General features: G+C 32.3%; 2 protein-coding genes across 2 annotated transcripts; both read right to left on the reverse strand.

The window, feature by feature from the left end:
* Positions 1-1,632: 1,632 nt before the first annotated feature.
* On the reverse strand, positions 1,633-7,457 carry LOC141675078 (pentatricopeptide repeat-containing protein At1g71420-like). The gene is made up of 6 exons (XM_074481790.1): positions 6,940-7,457; positions 5,133-6,740; positions 3,845-3,955; positions 1,910-2,054; positions 1,790-1,830; positions 1,633-1,710 (listed from the first exon to the last, which is right to left on the reverse strand). Exon 2 carries the CDS (start codon positions 6,155-6,157, stop codon positions 5,567-5,569), a length of 591 nt encoding a protein of 196 aa, XP_074337891.1. The 5' UTR covers positions 6,158-6,740; positions 6,940-7,457; the 3' UTR covers positions 1,633-1,710; positions 1,790-1,830; positions 1,910-2,054; positions 3,845-3,955; positions 5,133-5,566.
* On the reverse strand, positions 6,214-6,873 carry LOC141673696 (pentatricopeptide repeat-containing protein At1g71420-like). The gene has a single exon (XM_074480440.1). It carries the CDS (start codon positions 6,871-6,873, stop codon positions 6,214-6,216), a length of 660 nt encoding a protein of 219 aa, XP_074336541.1.
* Positions 7,458-16,276: the final 8,819 nt, after the last annotated feature.

Raw genomic sequence — 16,276 nt, forward strand, 5'->3', positions numbered from 1 at the left:
TTAGCATAACAAGGTTAACATATGATGGTCTAGGTGTGGTCATTATCAAAGATCCCATGAAGCTAAATAAATAAATAATATGAAGGAGGAGCAAAATATAAAATATAGTTAAAGCAAAAAAAACTTTAAGTCGTTTGTGGTCGATATGAAGAAAAAGAATGATATGATCGATTACAATAATAAACTAAAGAATGAATCACGACCAACAATGTACTAAATGTATTTATGGAGGTGATATATAATAATCCAACACTTATTGTGCATTATTGTGTATTCAACATGGACGGAAGTAGCACCTTGTTGTACTTGTACATTAATTTGATGTAGCAAAATAAGGGTTCATTGATATGATGTTTATAATCTATGCCTGGAAAAAATATATACAAACAGGTAAAGTGAATTAGATGGTAATATATGAGATGTACAAGTAATAGATGGTAATATATAAGTTGAACATTGTGCATTATTACGTACATAATTTTAACTTACTAAATTAATATGTAATTTTTGAAACTCAATATTATGATAACAAAAAAAATTAGATTTTATAATACAAATATTGTTGCCTGATACTAAAAATGGGTATGTGTAACCTTTGAAGTGAAACTATGTTATGAATAAATCTGGACAATAATGAATATGTATAAATGATATAGCTAGTAACTGAGCTAGTAAATGTATATTGGATAATAACAAAGAGTCGGGTGTATTATATACAACTGGTCTATGTTACTCGGACTCGGCTAGAAGTGTCCGATATGGATACATGTCCAGGTATCGGACTCGGCAATATTTTGAAAAATATACATGTTTTTGGCTTAAAATAAGTGTCCGAGTCCGAGTGTCTGACACGGGTACTCGGAGGTAAAATGAAGAGTCCGAGTAACATAGCAACTGGTTGTGAAACCATACTGGAGACATGTGAAGTACTAATGGCTTTAAAATCTGACTTTTTTATAATAGACCTGATTATGTATATCATGCATCAATAGATGTGGCAGAAAGGAGATGAATCCTAATTGTGAAACCATACCTTTTTTGTGAAACCATACCGTAGACATGTGAAGTACTAATTGCTTTAATATCTGAACTTTATAATAATACGCTCTATTATGCATATTATGCGTACGTAAACAGATGCTGGAAGGAGATGAATCCTCTTTTATTATGGAGATTTTAACTGTGGCAGTGAATGTCCAATATTTGATGTTTATACAGAATAAGAAGAATTCGCCTTTTAAAGATTGCAGCTTTTCTGCAATATAAGCAGAGTACAGATAACACACAAGGACATGTGTGCCTACATCTGCAGTCTGCACAATAAGGGTTCACTGATCTTATGTCTATAATCTATGTTTGCAAAACAAATATATAAACAGGTAAAGTCAGTAATATGATCTCCGTAACTTTAGAAAGAAGAATGAAAACTGTACTACATGTATATAATAACATCATCTGGACTTTAGAATGCTGATTTGTATTAGAATTGTAATTTAGGTCATAGTTAGTTTTGAAAAAAATTTTACTCAACTAAAATGAAATTTGCTGAAGTCTGCCTAAAGGATATTTTACTCAGTGACAGATATCCTCTATTCCACGTTTCATGAGAATAAAAGTAACAAAAAGAACTAACCTGTGATGGAATCTAGCAAGTCACCACAGTCAACATTTGGGTCGCACATCATATCCATCACTCTAGTGCCAAAATCACTGAATAGATTAAGAAACAAGTTTACTAAAGTACGGATTAAGCCTGACAAACATATGCAAATATATAGGAATTTCTGACCTTTTAAAATTAAGTTGATGAATTCCTAGATCAGCCGTAATCTGAAACAAGAGAATCAATACAACTGCATTTCCATAAAGGCTGAAACCATTTTCAAGCAGATAAAAGAAATATACCTACCCCATCAAGATGCATAAAAGACCATATCACGAACAAAGGGAGAAGTGATATGATCTAGATATGATATAGGAATCAGAAGGGCAGCAGCTGCCACCATCTTTACTATCTCTGGCTGAGTAAAGGCAGCTAAAGACATAATTGTTCCCTATAAGTATTAAACAGGTGTTAAGAGTAGTACAACATAAACAAAAAACTTATAAAGTAACTTGAGAAAATTTTCAGACCTGAGAATGTCCAGCAACAAATACTTTGGAATTTGTTATAGCATTACGTAAAGGATCATCTCATGCAATTATATAAGTATAGCGGAACAAGTGCATTGTAAAATGTACATTGCTCGTGTTCAAAGTGGAATATGAAAAGACAATATCTTTCTATGAATCAGTCGCACCAGATTACTGAAACCCCCAGGCATGCTATAAGAGTTGTACACAAGTAAGACAACACATCTAGGTACCAGTGTGTGATTTATAAAGTGTATAGTTGGGACCTATATTGGTTTGTGGAAAGGCAGAACATGTCATACGATAAGCATTAAAATATTGGGTTAATAGGCTATTACATCACTGAAGTGGCTTATAACTTTCAACTGGCCTACCGAACCAAAAAAACTTTCAAACGAATTACTAACTAATTAGAAAACTTTCAAACAGGTCATCTTCCTTTAGCTCTGTTAGTTATTTAACTGGAAAATTCAAAAAAAATTAAGAAAAAAATTCAAAAAAATCAAAAATATTTTTAAAAAGTTGAAAAAAAATAAAAATTAAGAAAAATCCATCCTAACAATTTGAAAAAATACATAAAAAGTCCATAAACCCAAAAAAGTTGAAAAACTAGAAAATAAGAGAGTAAAGTTATCATTTTTATACATTGAAAATTTTGAAAAATCGTAAATATATACAAATTTTGAATCATTTATATATTATATCAGCTTATATGAAATATTCAACAATGCTTTTATTTGAATATTTCAATATTCTGCCTATATACACTTGTGAATTTTAATATTATGTTTTACTATTTGAATTTGTCATGTATTTCAGATATTTTTACAAAATTTTTGAATTTTAAGAATATTCGGTTTTTCAGATTTTTCGGATTTTTCAGACATTTGTCAGATTTTTCAAATTTTTTAACGATTTAAAATTTTGATTTTTAATTCCTTTTTTTCGGATTTTCTGGAATTTTTAAGATTTTTTTTTGAAATTTTTTCTGGAATTTTTTTCCACATTTTTCCTTATTATGTGGCTTAAGGATCATGCCAGTTGAAGTACAGATAATTTTGGTACTTTTACTTATGTAAAGTTGGAACACAGAGAAACAGCAGTCCAAAACAGCTTTTTGGGTCACCTTGATGCTAAGTTGTAGAGCAAGGATTTAACTTTCTAAACACTAATTTAAAATGTGGCAGAGACTCGTGATTTTATGTGAGATTAGGTTTTCTAGTATCCTACTAGTCTTCTTTCATGGAATCTCTCATCCAGTTTCAAGCATAAGTATGATGTTCAAGTTCTTTCAGATGGCTGTTTAGTCATACAATCTGCCATCAAAGCCAGCACTTGGCAGTTTCATCTTTTTTCTCAAAGGATGTTACAAAGACAGAAACTGCTTATTTTTTAGTTCTAGTTAAACATTACTATTTACTAAAAGTGATTAGGTTTGTAATCAGTAATAATTTACATTTCCATCTTACCAGATATTGGTGGCTAAATTATAAAAAGTTGCTTCAAATTACACATTTCTTTGTGTTGAGGTTACCAACTGCCTACTGGGATCCAATCCGGGAATACAATAATCTAAAAGGCGTATTACAATATTAGTACTGATATTTCGAATTATGTGACTACAGACGTAATTAACTACACGTATACCTATTGCATATAAAACAAAATCTATATTTTCAACTTTACAAAAACAGTAGTAAGGAAAAATTACCATAAAGGGCCCGTGCAGAAGCAGAACCGGAGGACCTTTAGCCCCTCTTAATTTTCCAATACTAGATGACACTCTCTGAAGACCCAACAAATATCCATCTTAAGTTTTAGTCTGCAAAAGTAACACATATATCTTGTTTCAGCTACTTGTTAACCTATAAATAAACCAAAAGAAACCGACTACAAAAATTTGATGGTAGTTGAATAAATACATGAATGAACCTACATATACAGTTTCAGGTGATCCTCCTAATAAATTTATTAGGATTGCTCGAATCTTTTTGAAACATACTATTTCCACAAGAATAATATCCCCCAGCCCCACTTCCTAGGCTACTTTCTATTTTTACTAATCGCAATCGTGTGCTTTTGCAACATACTAATTCAACACTAAGAATAATTTCTTCTTTTCTTACTAATCACAATCATGTAAACACTTACTATTTACATAAAGGCTCATGAATACACGCTAGTGAGAACAATTGTTTTGCACAATACTTGTCCTACGCCACCTTTTATTTTTTGTAATCGCAAACATATTAATGACACGTGTGAGACAATTTTAATGTGAAAATAGTGACAACAATTGTTCGGCATAACACTTAAAAGAACATGTACTACTTTACAAATAGAAATTTATAAAAAATTAATAGAGGATACAATATGAAGGGATAGTAATTACAGAATGTTCGGAGCAAAGGTAACCATAAGGTTCGATGAGATGAGAACACGAACTAGAGGTCACAAATGACATGTCAGCAGTAATTATGACATCCACAAGTCTAACACAAACCATATTACAAAACCCCTAAATCCAAGAGGCGGACTCAATAAACGCTTAGTGAGCCTCAGGTGAGTTAACTCCAAACAGGAAAAAAATAAGATGGCACTTTGTCAGCGACTGGTCCTCTGTTAAAAATCTTTAATTTCCTAATCCCTTGTTTGAAAGGTTTTTAATCCAAGAAATCATATCTTGAGAAAGACAGAGAGGCAAACTTGGAGTAATGAAAAGTTGAAAGTTCAAAATGGGCCACTGTGAGCTAAAAGACTACCACTGACAATTTTTGAAACTTCTGAGAGTGTAGCTTATTTATCATTCTTAGATATCAGTCGTGTGAAAAATAACTCATCAAAAGTCTAATTAAACTAATAATGTGTTCATCATATTCATAAGACCCCAACATGATACACTCACAAACAACTCAAGTAAAAAATAAAATTAAATGTCGAAAACATCCTTGAAAACAAGTAGAAATTTATTCGCATTTATAGTTGCAAATATTGTGTACCTGGGTCACGAGGAAAGTGGTATAGACTGTTTTCAGTTACAACCATAACTACTAAGATATGTAGATCCACTGACGTTACCAGTAATCATTACAAGAGCACGTACTCTCTCGAAAGTGGTGGAAACGTTTGGAATCCCTTACAACAATCTTCATTTGGATTATTCCAGATGCAAATTTCATGAAGTTATGACAATCGACACAAATTCTAATGTTCTTGATAATTCTAATAACACCATCATTGCATTGAGAACAACCAGTATTCATCAAGGAAAATACCAATGCCAGCTTTTTACTGTGATGATACAGTCGCTCTTCCTAGTGCTCCTCTTCAATATCATGCAGTGCTAAGCCTGTGTCAGGGACATAACCCACACCCTTTAACCGCTTCACAAGCTCTTCAAGATTCTCGCGAATAGCCTCTCCTTGGGGATGTCTTAAAGACTTAAACCTCCAGAGGCGAATTCATGGACTTGATTATCAATTTCAGTCCAGCTTAAACCAGGTTCCTTTTTCACTCCTTGCCCTTCCATCTTCTTTCGTACAAGGCCTGCTTCACCAAAGCTACCGCTTGAGCAATATATGTTTGACATCATAATATATCCTAGAGATCTTTCTGGATCCAATTCCATTAGTTTTGATGCAGCCTTGTTAGCCAGCTCGGTTTTACCATGTTTTCGGCATGCTGCAAGCAAAGTGCTCCACACAACAGAATCAGCTTCCATAGGCATTTCTCTTATAACCTTCTCGGCTTCTGGAATACGACCGGCCCGTCCAAGTATATCAACAAGACATGCAAAGTGATCGAGTTTGGAAACTATGCCATACTTAGTTACCATGGCATCAAAAAAATTTAAACCTTCATCTACCAATCCAGTATGACTACAAGCCGAGAGGAGGGCTACAAAGCTTGTTGCATCAGGTTGGGCATTCATTTGATCTAAGGTGGACAATGCTTGCTTAGCTTGTCCATGCGAGCCATATGCCTTCAACATCGGATTCCAAGAAACTGTATCTCGAAAATCCATCTCATCAAACACTCTTTTGGACTTCACAATCGATCCAGTCCTTGAATATGCATGGATTAAAGAATTCGCTCGTATAGTGTCATGATCAACCCTGCTTTGATTACCTTTGAATGGATAGCTGATGCATGTCGCTCAGTTACTAGGCCAGCACAAGCCTTTAACACAATGGAGTATGTATAAGGGTCTGGAGAAAAGCCCTCTTGACAAAATTGTCGAAAAAGAAAGAGTGCTTCTTCTGGATTCCTTTCAGAAAATGTGATTATAATTCCTGTCCGAGAAACAACATCTCGGTTCCCACTGCTATCAAGAAAAAGATTGTAACAGTCAGCAACCGCTCCTCCAAGATTGAAGTGAGCTTTTGTTAACGCAGTTGTTACTCCAATTTTAGAAATGAATCCAATTTTTATCGTTAGACAGTGCACTTGAAAACAGCATTTCAACCTCAATTTAGCATCATCAGAATTTCTACCCCACAAGGAAGCTATGACACCATGAAGCGTTGCACGATCTAACCCAACGCCATCACGTCTCATCCACGAAAAAGTCCTCAAAGCTTTAACCCAACCTCCACTCTTTTGAAAACCTGCAATCATCGAATTCCAAGTAATCAGATTCTTATACTTCATGCCTTTAAACACGATCCAAGCCTCAATATATTCAGCATCATCATTCTCGTCATCATCACCTCCACCATCAACATAATTATTCCAGTACATTGTAATAAAAGAATTCGCAACATAAACATAATCATCAAAACAGGATTTTAAGGCAAGTGCATGTACCTGCCTACCACGATCGCCATCACACACCGTAAGTACACTTGCATAAGCAAACTCCGTACCATACCCAAAAAAACCTGAAAACAGTCATCACCTCTCCCTTGTTAAGCATACCCAGAAACCATAGCAGTTCAAGACACAACATTTCTTTCAGGCAATTCATCAAACAGCTTCTGTGCACTTTCCAAACTCCCACATTTCACATACATATTGATCACATGGTTACTAGTATACATTACATGTCTTTCGCGCAAATGGGGTTATGTATAAGCATGTGGTGGTGCAAGGCTTGGCACAAGGCTTCTAGAGGTTGCACAGACATGAAACAAAGTGGCATAGGCTTGTGGTGAATGCAGTATTTTAAAGCTGTGGAACAGAGTGAAGGCTTCTTCGAGATGATGGCGCGTGCAAATATCACGCAACTTGTTAGGGAGATGATTCAGATATGGTGGTAGTGTGGAGGGCCCGAAAGTGGCCGCTGGCGCTTGTGCTTGAACGCAGTAATAAGAACATACTAAAAGTCTAAAACTAACGGCAACAGATAAAACAGTACAGTTAACACTTTAAAATATTATTAGATTTTATTAAAAACTAAATTTTAGTATATATTACAATATTTTTTATCCATTTGATATTTATAAAATTTTATACTTCTAATTATTAAAGAATATTTTTTTTTACTCTGAAAAAGTTCTTGCAATATTACTTTTTTTATTAGTGTTGTATGATCATCATGATAAAAAATGAAGAAGAAATGAAAATTAAAAAGAGTTTTAGGCCTGAAATAAGGCTTAATAAACTCGATTGGGGTTGAATAGCTTATAACCTTTTTAAATTTAGAGTTTGATGTTTTTGAAATTTTCTTTACCGTTTAAAAATTTGTTATTTGTGAGCGTTTAAATCGAGTGCGAAAAATAAAATGGTAAATAAATAGAGTGGGAGACAGACAATTTTATCCTGATTCGCGGTGTTCCTCGTTAAGTAAGTTTGGGGGTGTGGACACACTTGCGAATTCCCCTATTTCAGTCCCCGAGCTCCTCCCCGGACTCGAGATTTTCTGTATTATAAAGAAACTCCTCTGTAGTAGGCGGAGAAACCTTTAAAACACTATGTATTTATCTTCAACCTTAACTACACTACACCATAGATTGGATATTGCAACCAGATTTTAAAATTTAGATAAAAAACGTTGCTTTTGATGGACACTTTCAGGAAAACTCATAGAAATTGCAATGTTTTCCAAAAACTTTACAATTGAATTTAGATACTATTGGAATGGTTACAAAATTGGTTGCCATTGTGTACCAATTTTGGGCCTAAAATGTGGCGAGCTTTTAAAATAGTAAGCGGGCTCTTTGAATTATTTTGCGGGGATATCATAACATCTAATAAAAAATTATTATCAAGATAAATAATTCAATGAGAAACCTAATAAACACTTAATAATAAAAACAAGCCCAAAAAAAAACTCTGCTCCTTAAAGAAACGACGAAGCATCGAGAAAATCAGATTGGAGACTCCAGCAATGAATGTTCCAAGTTGTGATAATTTCCTTCCCCAAACAAGTCTGAATCGAAGATATTTTGGGTGGTAGACTTGTTTTTCGTCTTCGCTGATCATCATCATCTTCTCTGTTCTTCGTTTCGCAGTTTCGTCATTTTCAGGTGTTAATCGCTTCCTTATCTTATTATTTTTGTTTGTTGCTGAAAAGATCAAGAAACGTAGAGTTGGTTATTGATTGATGAATGATTTGATAGTTTCGTGATTCGTTATAGATTCCTGGTTTATATCTCTGTTTACATCGTATTTTCCTTGATCTTCTTCACGAACACATTATGTCTCATTAATTGTCGAGTAGAAATTAATTTGAGAAAAAGTTGGACATTAATCACATAATACAGAACTAATGTTATAAGTTAGGAGGTTATCAAGTTTCGTTCATTTTCGAAAACTATTTGTATTTTCAGAAACAAACACATATGTGTCCAAATCGAATCAAAACGTAAGCTAATTTCCCAAGAATCTGGATAATATTTCAAAAGTTCCTTTAACTATATAAGTTAACTGAAATTTTGTCACTGTAAAATCCTAGAGGTCTCCATATTTCTCGTTAAAATCCCAAATGTCCATGGTATTATAATCTGCTATTAGTTTGTCACGAGACTTCCTCTCCAGATTGTATATCCGGGATTCAAAGTTGTATGCTTCGCTTGGTTTTTCTATCTCGATAATGCAAAACACTATTGTGAAAATGCTTGCTTCAATGTATATGTATTCTCCCTGTAAGAGGTCACTGGAAACATTAGTACCTTTTTGTTAGATAACTTAAATCGAAGGTGTAAATGCAATATATATGTACTAGAGCATCAAGGTACATTGCAATGGCAACTGTAGGAAGAAATAACCATGATATAATCCCTGGTAAGAAAAAAGGGAATAAGTTTATTCAGTATGTAAGTAGGATCAAACACATATAACTGGTCAAGGTTATGTTGGTACCCTGGAAACCAGTTAGAGGGTCAATTGTTGCGTAGTCTTCAGCAACTGATTCCCAAAACGATACTGGGAAATTGAGAAATCTGAATTAGAAAGGAACTGAATTATATTTTAGGATACTTCTAAACATCACAGAACTGCCTCTAAATACCCGAAAATACACTGTGGTACTTTGATTCCTGTCATAAACAGGCCAGGTTTAACAGCAACCCTGTTTTGGAGAAATATCTAACATGAAAAGACAAAGCTTATTGTGATGTGAACGAATATCAGAACAAAATGTTAAAAGCCTCATCCAATCCTAAAAAATCAAACCTGAAACCTGCTACCAAATTTGAAATATAATTCCTTATATATATATATATAATTCTACCTCTATTTGCAGAAGTATACTCTCTCTCAACCCAAAACCCAATTTTGACCTTCATTGTAACAGGTACCCATTAAAGTCTTAGATTATTAGATTGTGTTGGGTTGGAGTCAGTATGCTTCAGTTAGTAGATTGTCGGGGAAAATACATTCAGGCTTGAGCTATTGTGAGATTTATTCCCTTCATTTGTTGCGACCTGCTAGTAGAAAATCTATTTTCCAATTTAGCAAGTTTACGTACGTATAATTATATATAGGCTGGAGTAGCAGGTTTGTTTCTAACTTATGCACATTCTTCTATATAACTTTATATCTATATGCTTCGTTATTCTTACGGCTCTTTAATATTTGATGTTCGTTTTATGACATTGACAGCTGTAATCGAAGATACTAGTATCGATTTTGGTGACTTCTTTAAAGGACCATAGTACAAGTATGGTCTTCTCTTTTTTGTCGTTGTGCCTGTTAAGTTGTCGAACTGTTTTGCTCAATTTTTATTCTTTTTGAAAAATTACTCAACATATTCTGTGTGAAGCTATATTTATCTTTGATGTAAAGCCTGTATGTTTTGTCAGGCTTGCTTAACGATAAACTATATTCAGTGTGATGTTGTGTTAAATGGCTTAATTAAGCTTAAAATGTTTTGACCTTCTGCTTAAAGTATCCAACATGTCTTATTTAATGTGATATAACCCTTGTTAGATTTAAAGCTCAAGATTAGTAACAAGAAATTTAAGTTATGATCAAAATATTTAAGTTAAAAATACGAAAAAGATAAATTTCAACAAATTTGGTTAAGCTTTACACTTCTAGGTTGGAGAAAGACTGATCGTGTGAGCAAAGGACACATGGTAAAGGACTCTCAAAGCTTGAATTGAACTTATGATTTCAGTTTTCTGTGTTTGCTAGTTTTTAGTGTGATTAACCCTCTTGACATTATACAGACTAGTCTTATTAGAGTCAAGCTTGTGCCGAGGAAGGAGACGAGACTGCCACAAGTGCAGAAGAAGCAGTAGATGAAGAGGCAGTTTTACTTAAAGAAAATTGAAGATGATTAACTATTGCACATTTTGGTTTATGTTGTTTTAACTTAAGATTGTGATCGTGTGTAAAATTTAATTTTGTTATTTTCGCTTAAGACTTTTTTATTTTTTTAGACTTGGTTTGTATGTTGATGTTGGAACAACAGTAGTAGTGGTAAACTGCTTGGTTTGTGTGGATTAATTATTGGATTGTATGTTGTGGATATATCAATTAAATTTGGTGGTTGTTAATGAAATATAAAGGTCATACCAATTTTTTTTAAAAAAATTGTGTTGCAGTAGAGGGTTAAATGGTTGTCATATATTTTAAATTTGTTAATAAATTGGTTGCAATTAACTCGAAATATGTTACAATTAACTCGAAATATATTGCATAAGTCTATGTACTGCAACAGTTATCACAAAAAAAAGTTACAAAGCAATGTTACCATAGGAAACCTCATGTATTGCAATGTTATTATATTTGTTACTGTACATGTAAAAACGTTGCTATAAATTGAATTTGCAACTTTTTTACTCTGTTACAATATGGTCCAAAATTTGTTACCATAAGCCCTTATGGCAACGAGACCAAACGTTACGCCTCATTTTTCAATATACGTTACCATAGACCCTATTGCAATGAATTTGTGACATATAGCAACACTTTTTTAGGGTTGCTATAGGCAATCTATGGTGTAGTGCTACCTGCTAATTCCTCAAAATACAATAGCAAAATCTACTAGACTAAAAACGTAACTCCCTTTTACTTCCTCGTAATCTAAGTAGAACCCCTGCAGGCTTGTCTTGGAACGTAACTCCCCACCACTTCCTCAAAACTTCACAATAACCCTTGCGTAGATTATGTTACTCTTCGAGTTTGATGATCTTGGAACTTAGGTCTTGGATCTTGGATCTTTCCTCCTTGACGGTGCAATAACACTTAACTCCCCGTTAACGTATTAAAAACTTGAGTCTTGGAACGAAGGATCACCTTTTCTCACTTCACCTTACAAACAAAGTCTAGATAACAAATTTTACGACTTAAATCCCGTTTAAGAAGAAAAGATTTGTTTGGACGAGTACAAACCAGTACAAGAGACCAAATACGAACACAATATTATATATAATTGCCTTAAGCACTAATATATATAAAGATGTGTGTCTCCATGTGTATGCAAATATACAAGTGTTATGCTAAATAAAAGCACTAAAAAATGAAAGCACGTAAGATCTGTTACGATTACAAAGTAATCTGACAATTTTGGTTTACAGTATTTCACTCAGAGGAAGATCTCTCTCTCTCTCTCTCTCTCTCTCTTGCTCTCTAAAAACGTAAAACATATTTCTTAAATGAAACATCTGCTTCTACTTGGTTTATAAATCACCAAGTCATAATACTTGTTAGACAATACATGACACAGTCTTCGAGGTCCAGCAAGATTGCTTCTTCATTCTCTTTCCCGCGAGGCTTGACAAATGAGGTTAGATTGTATCTTGATATATTACTTTGAATATCCCTCCAATTTGTCATGCATGAAAATAGGAATGTTTGTTCTTCTTCAAAACCCAAGATCACATGTAAATTTTGTCCTGACTTTCATTTTCTCAACTGAGATTTTCAGCAGCCCATGTGCTTGTGTCAGACTCGGACTTGACCAATATCAAGTCGCTATCACCAACTATGTGAGTTCTCTTAGTCGTTGACTCGTTGGGGGTTTAATATAGTTAGCCATTAATTGTAACTTCATGTAGCATTTGATCGCTCACTTTCATTCAATCAGAATTACATTACATCGAGTATTAACAATTAGCCATCCTGTCTAGATTATCTGTTGAGTCAACATGACATCTGATGGAATAACATACAGTAAAACCTCTATAAATTAATATAGTTGGGACCAGGAGAATTCTATTAATTTAGAGAGGTATTAATTAATCGATAAATTAATAATTATTAATTTATAGAGAATTTTCGGTAGCAAACAAAATTAACTTTTGATTAAATTTTTATTCACATAAATTTAAATAAAATGAATTGTACAATTTATATTTTATACTTAATTCAATTAATTCAATGTATATGAATTTAGAAAGTCAATGTAATGTACAATATATTAGATTCAAAGTCCATATAGTGTATAAGTTAAATTCATTGTATTTTACATAGAAAATATTCAATGTATATTAGGAAAATTCAAAGTACATGAATTAATTTAATTCATTGTATTTTACATCAGAAAGTATTCAATGTATGTGTAGTCATAAAATATATTATATATACTGTATAGAAGAGATTGCAAACACCATCCTTGAAAATAGTGTTGAAGATGATCTTGAACACGATACAACACCGTTGGAGCCGGTTACACGTAAAGAAGCACTCAAGGCATCAAAAATGCTTAATAACTTTTTGATGCAACATGAAAGCACCACACCCGAGCTTTTGGATGCAATAAGGAAGATTAGGGATGAGCTTCATGTTGATTTAAATTATATGAAAAAGCAAACTACAATTGAATCATATTTTATAAAGATGTAATAGCTATATTTTTATGAATATAAGGGAATTATTAATTTATAGTTTTATTGGGACCATATTTTTATACAGGGTTTTCAAAAAAATTATTATCTTATTATCTTATCGAAATTGATCATTTTTTGAACTGGCCCAAGTCGGGACCGGACAAAATTATTAATTTAGAGAGATTATTAATTAATCGAGTATTAATTTACAGAGGTTTTACTGTAATTGCTATCTATAAAAGAGAATCTCATAGAAAGTGTTACAAAAACCTTATCAGTTGATGCACAACTCCTTCAACGATTATCCCTCATGACGGCTAGCCGTTGAAGTCTACAATTTGTCTTAACATAATTATACAATGTGATTTGCTTATCATCAGAATTTAAACTTGATTCATAACAAAAGGTGAAATCAAAATTTGGTGAAAGTAAAAAGTGTTGAAACCAAGGTACCATCGAAAATATGTTTCATTTATTAATAAAGATTATTAAATATTATAAATCTTTTAGATTAAATTCATCATGATCGTCCGATGAAAACTATTTTGGTGTAGATTTAGTTTGGCATTATAATTGAATTATTGATTGCATCGAATATTAAATTAAGTAAATTAAAATAATTAAAGATAAAATAAAGTAAATTGAAGTAATTAAAAACAAGATTCCAATCTTAAAATAAATAAATTTAATTAAGGCTTATAAAAATAAAAAAGTGTAAAAATAATATATTGAATGGTAAGTCATAGGAATTTAAAAAAGGTTAAAAATAACATAAATCAAATCAAAGATGGTGAAATCAAAATCTAGTAAAAAAATACAATTAAATATAGGTTTTCCTCGTTAATAAAGGTTATTAATATATATTTCTAAAATTTGTATAGATTGCTTTAAATACTGAGTAAGTATTTTTAACTGTTATATAAAAGGCCTAAATGACATAATTTGAATATAAAAAAATTTAAAATGGCACGATATAAATAAATAACCCAAAATAGTAGGGGTGGTCATGGTTCAGTTTGGTTCGGATTAGATGTTAAATCAGAACTAAACCGCATGCAGTTTTGTAAAAATTCATACTAACCTGATCCCGCTAATACAATAAAACCAAACCACCTGGTTCGATATTAGTCAGTTCGGTTTAGCATATTTTGACGATTTAAGAAGTTTTTTATTAGAAAACTCGGTAAATGAAGTAATATTTATTCTAGTTAAACTTTCTTTCTTAAGATTCACATAATTAGTAAATTAATTATTCTTAATATCAAAGTTAATCATTCGTATTAACTGCAAATAACTAATGTCTAATAACATGTTGATTAATTTAATTTCAACAAATAAATGTCGAAAGTAAAAAATATAAAAAATTCTTCAAAATTAATTTTAAAGGAAAATAATGCAAAATCGATCGATATATATATATATATATATATATATATGATAAGTTGGTGATTATTTGATAAATTTAATACAAATTTAGTTTGTGATTATATGATAAAATTATTTTACGTAATAGAAATATAAAACCAATATATACATATATATGTGCGCGCGCGTGGGTGTAATGATGAGGTTCAGATTTATAACTAGTGTGAATTAAGCTCAAACCGAAATCCATCCATAACCCGTGGAATTTTAAACTACTTAACTGTAATCATAAATCATATTTCGATTTTGATTTGAGTAGGTTATATCAGATCGATTCGAATTATGTGATTTAACCCGAAGTCTAATCACCCTAGAAATAGCACTCCGACTGGATTGTGTTGTCAGTTGTGTTTTGAAAAAAGCCAAAAATCTATTGGGTGTAGCTTTTTGCTCCCTTTCTTTATTTTGTTATGTCCACCCCGCTAGAGTTTTGGAGGTTCATTTTATTATTATTATTAAACTTGTTATTATGTGTGGTTTGGGGTAAAATAACACTTACGTTTTCAACAGTCAGTTTTAAATTAAAGGGTGTTTTATTATTTTAAGCTTGTTATTGTGTGTTGTTTCCAGAAAATTCTGTTTTAGGCTAAATAGTACTCCAATTGCATTTGTGTGCAGCTATACAAAAAATGGATGGTGAGGACTAGAGCTGTTCACGAACCGAACCGAGCCGAGTTTTGATCGAACCGAGCCGAGCTTTCATTTATTTTCTGACGAGCCGAGCCTAACTTTCTTAACGAACAAAAACTCATGTTCGAGCTCAAGCTCGTTAACGAACGAGCCGAACACGAGTTTTTATCGAACAAAATCGAGCCGAGTCGAACCGAGCCGAACACGAGCTTTCTCCATCAAAACGAACCGAGTCGAGCCGAGCCGAGCCGAGCTGAATTAAAAAAATTTGGTCAAAACACCGGTTGACTGTTAAAATAACGAACCAAATACTTTTATTTTTTTCTAAAAATTTTGTCATATCACTAAAATATATTGATCTTAACATCCGTACGGTTGGATCATTCATAAATATTTTTAAAAAAATCGAAACATTAATATGATACTAAACACTAGTTACAAGTACAGGTCAAAACATCGTTTGACTGCTAAAATAACAAATCAAATACATTTATTTTTTTCTAATTTTTTTGTCATATCACTAAAATATATAGATTTTAACATCCGTACAGTTGGATCATCTATAAATATTTTTAAAAAAATCAAAACATGAATACGAGACTAAACACTAGTTACAAGTATATGTCAAAACACCGGTTGACTGTTAAAATAACAAATCATATTTATTTATTTGTTTCTAAAAAAAATTTCATGTCACTGAAATATATAGATATTAACATCCGTACGGTTGGATCATTCATAAATATTTTTTAAAAAATTGAAACATTAATATGAGACTAAACACTAGTTACAAGTAAATTGGTTGTTTGTCAAAATAACAAACAAAATAAAATTATTTTTTTTCTAAAATTTTATCATGACACTAAAATATA

The sequence above is a fragment of the Apium graveolens genome, chromosome 7 (assembly GCF_009905375.1).
Source record: "Apium graveolens cultivar Ventura chromosome 7, ASM990537v1, whole genome shotgun sequence".
In the NCBI taxonomy this organism is placed as follows: Eukaryota; Viridiplantae; Streptophyta; class Magnoliopsida; order Apiales; family Apiaceae; genus Apium; species Apium graveolens.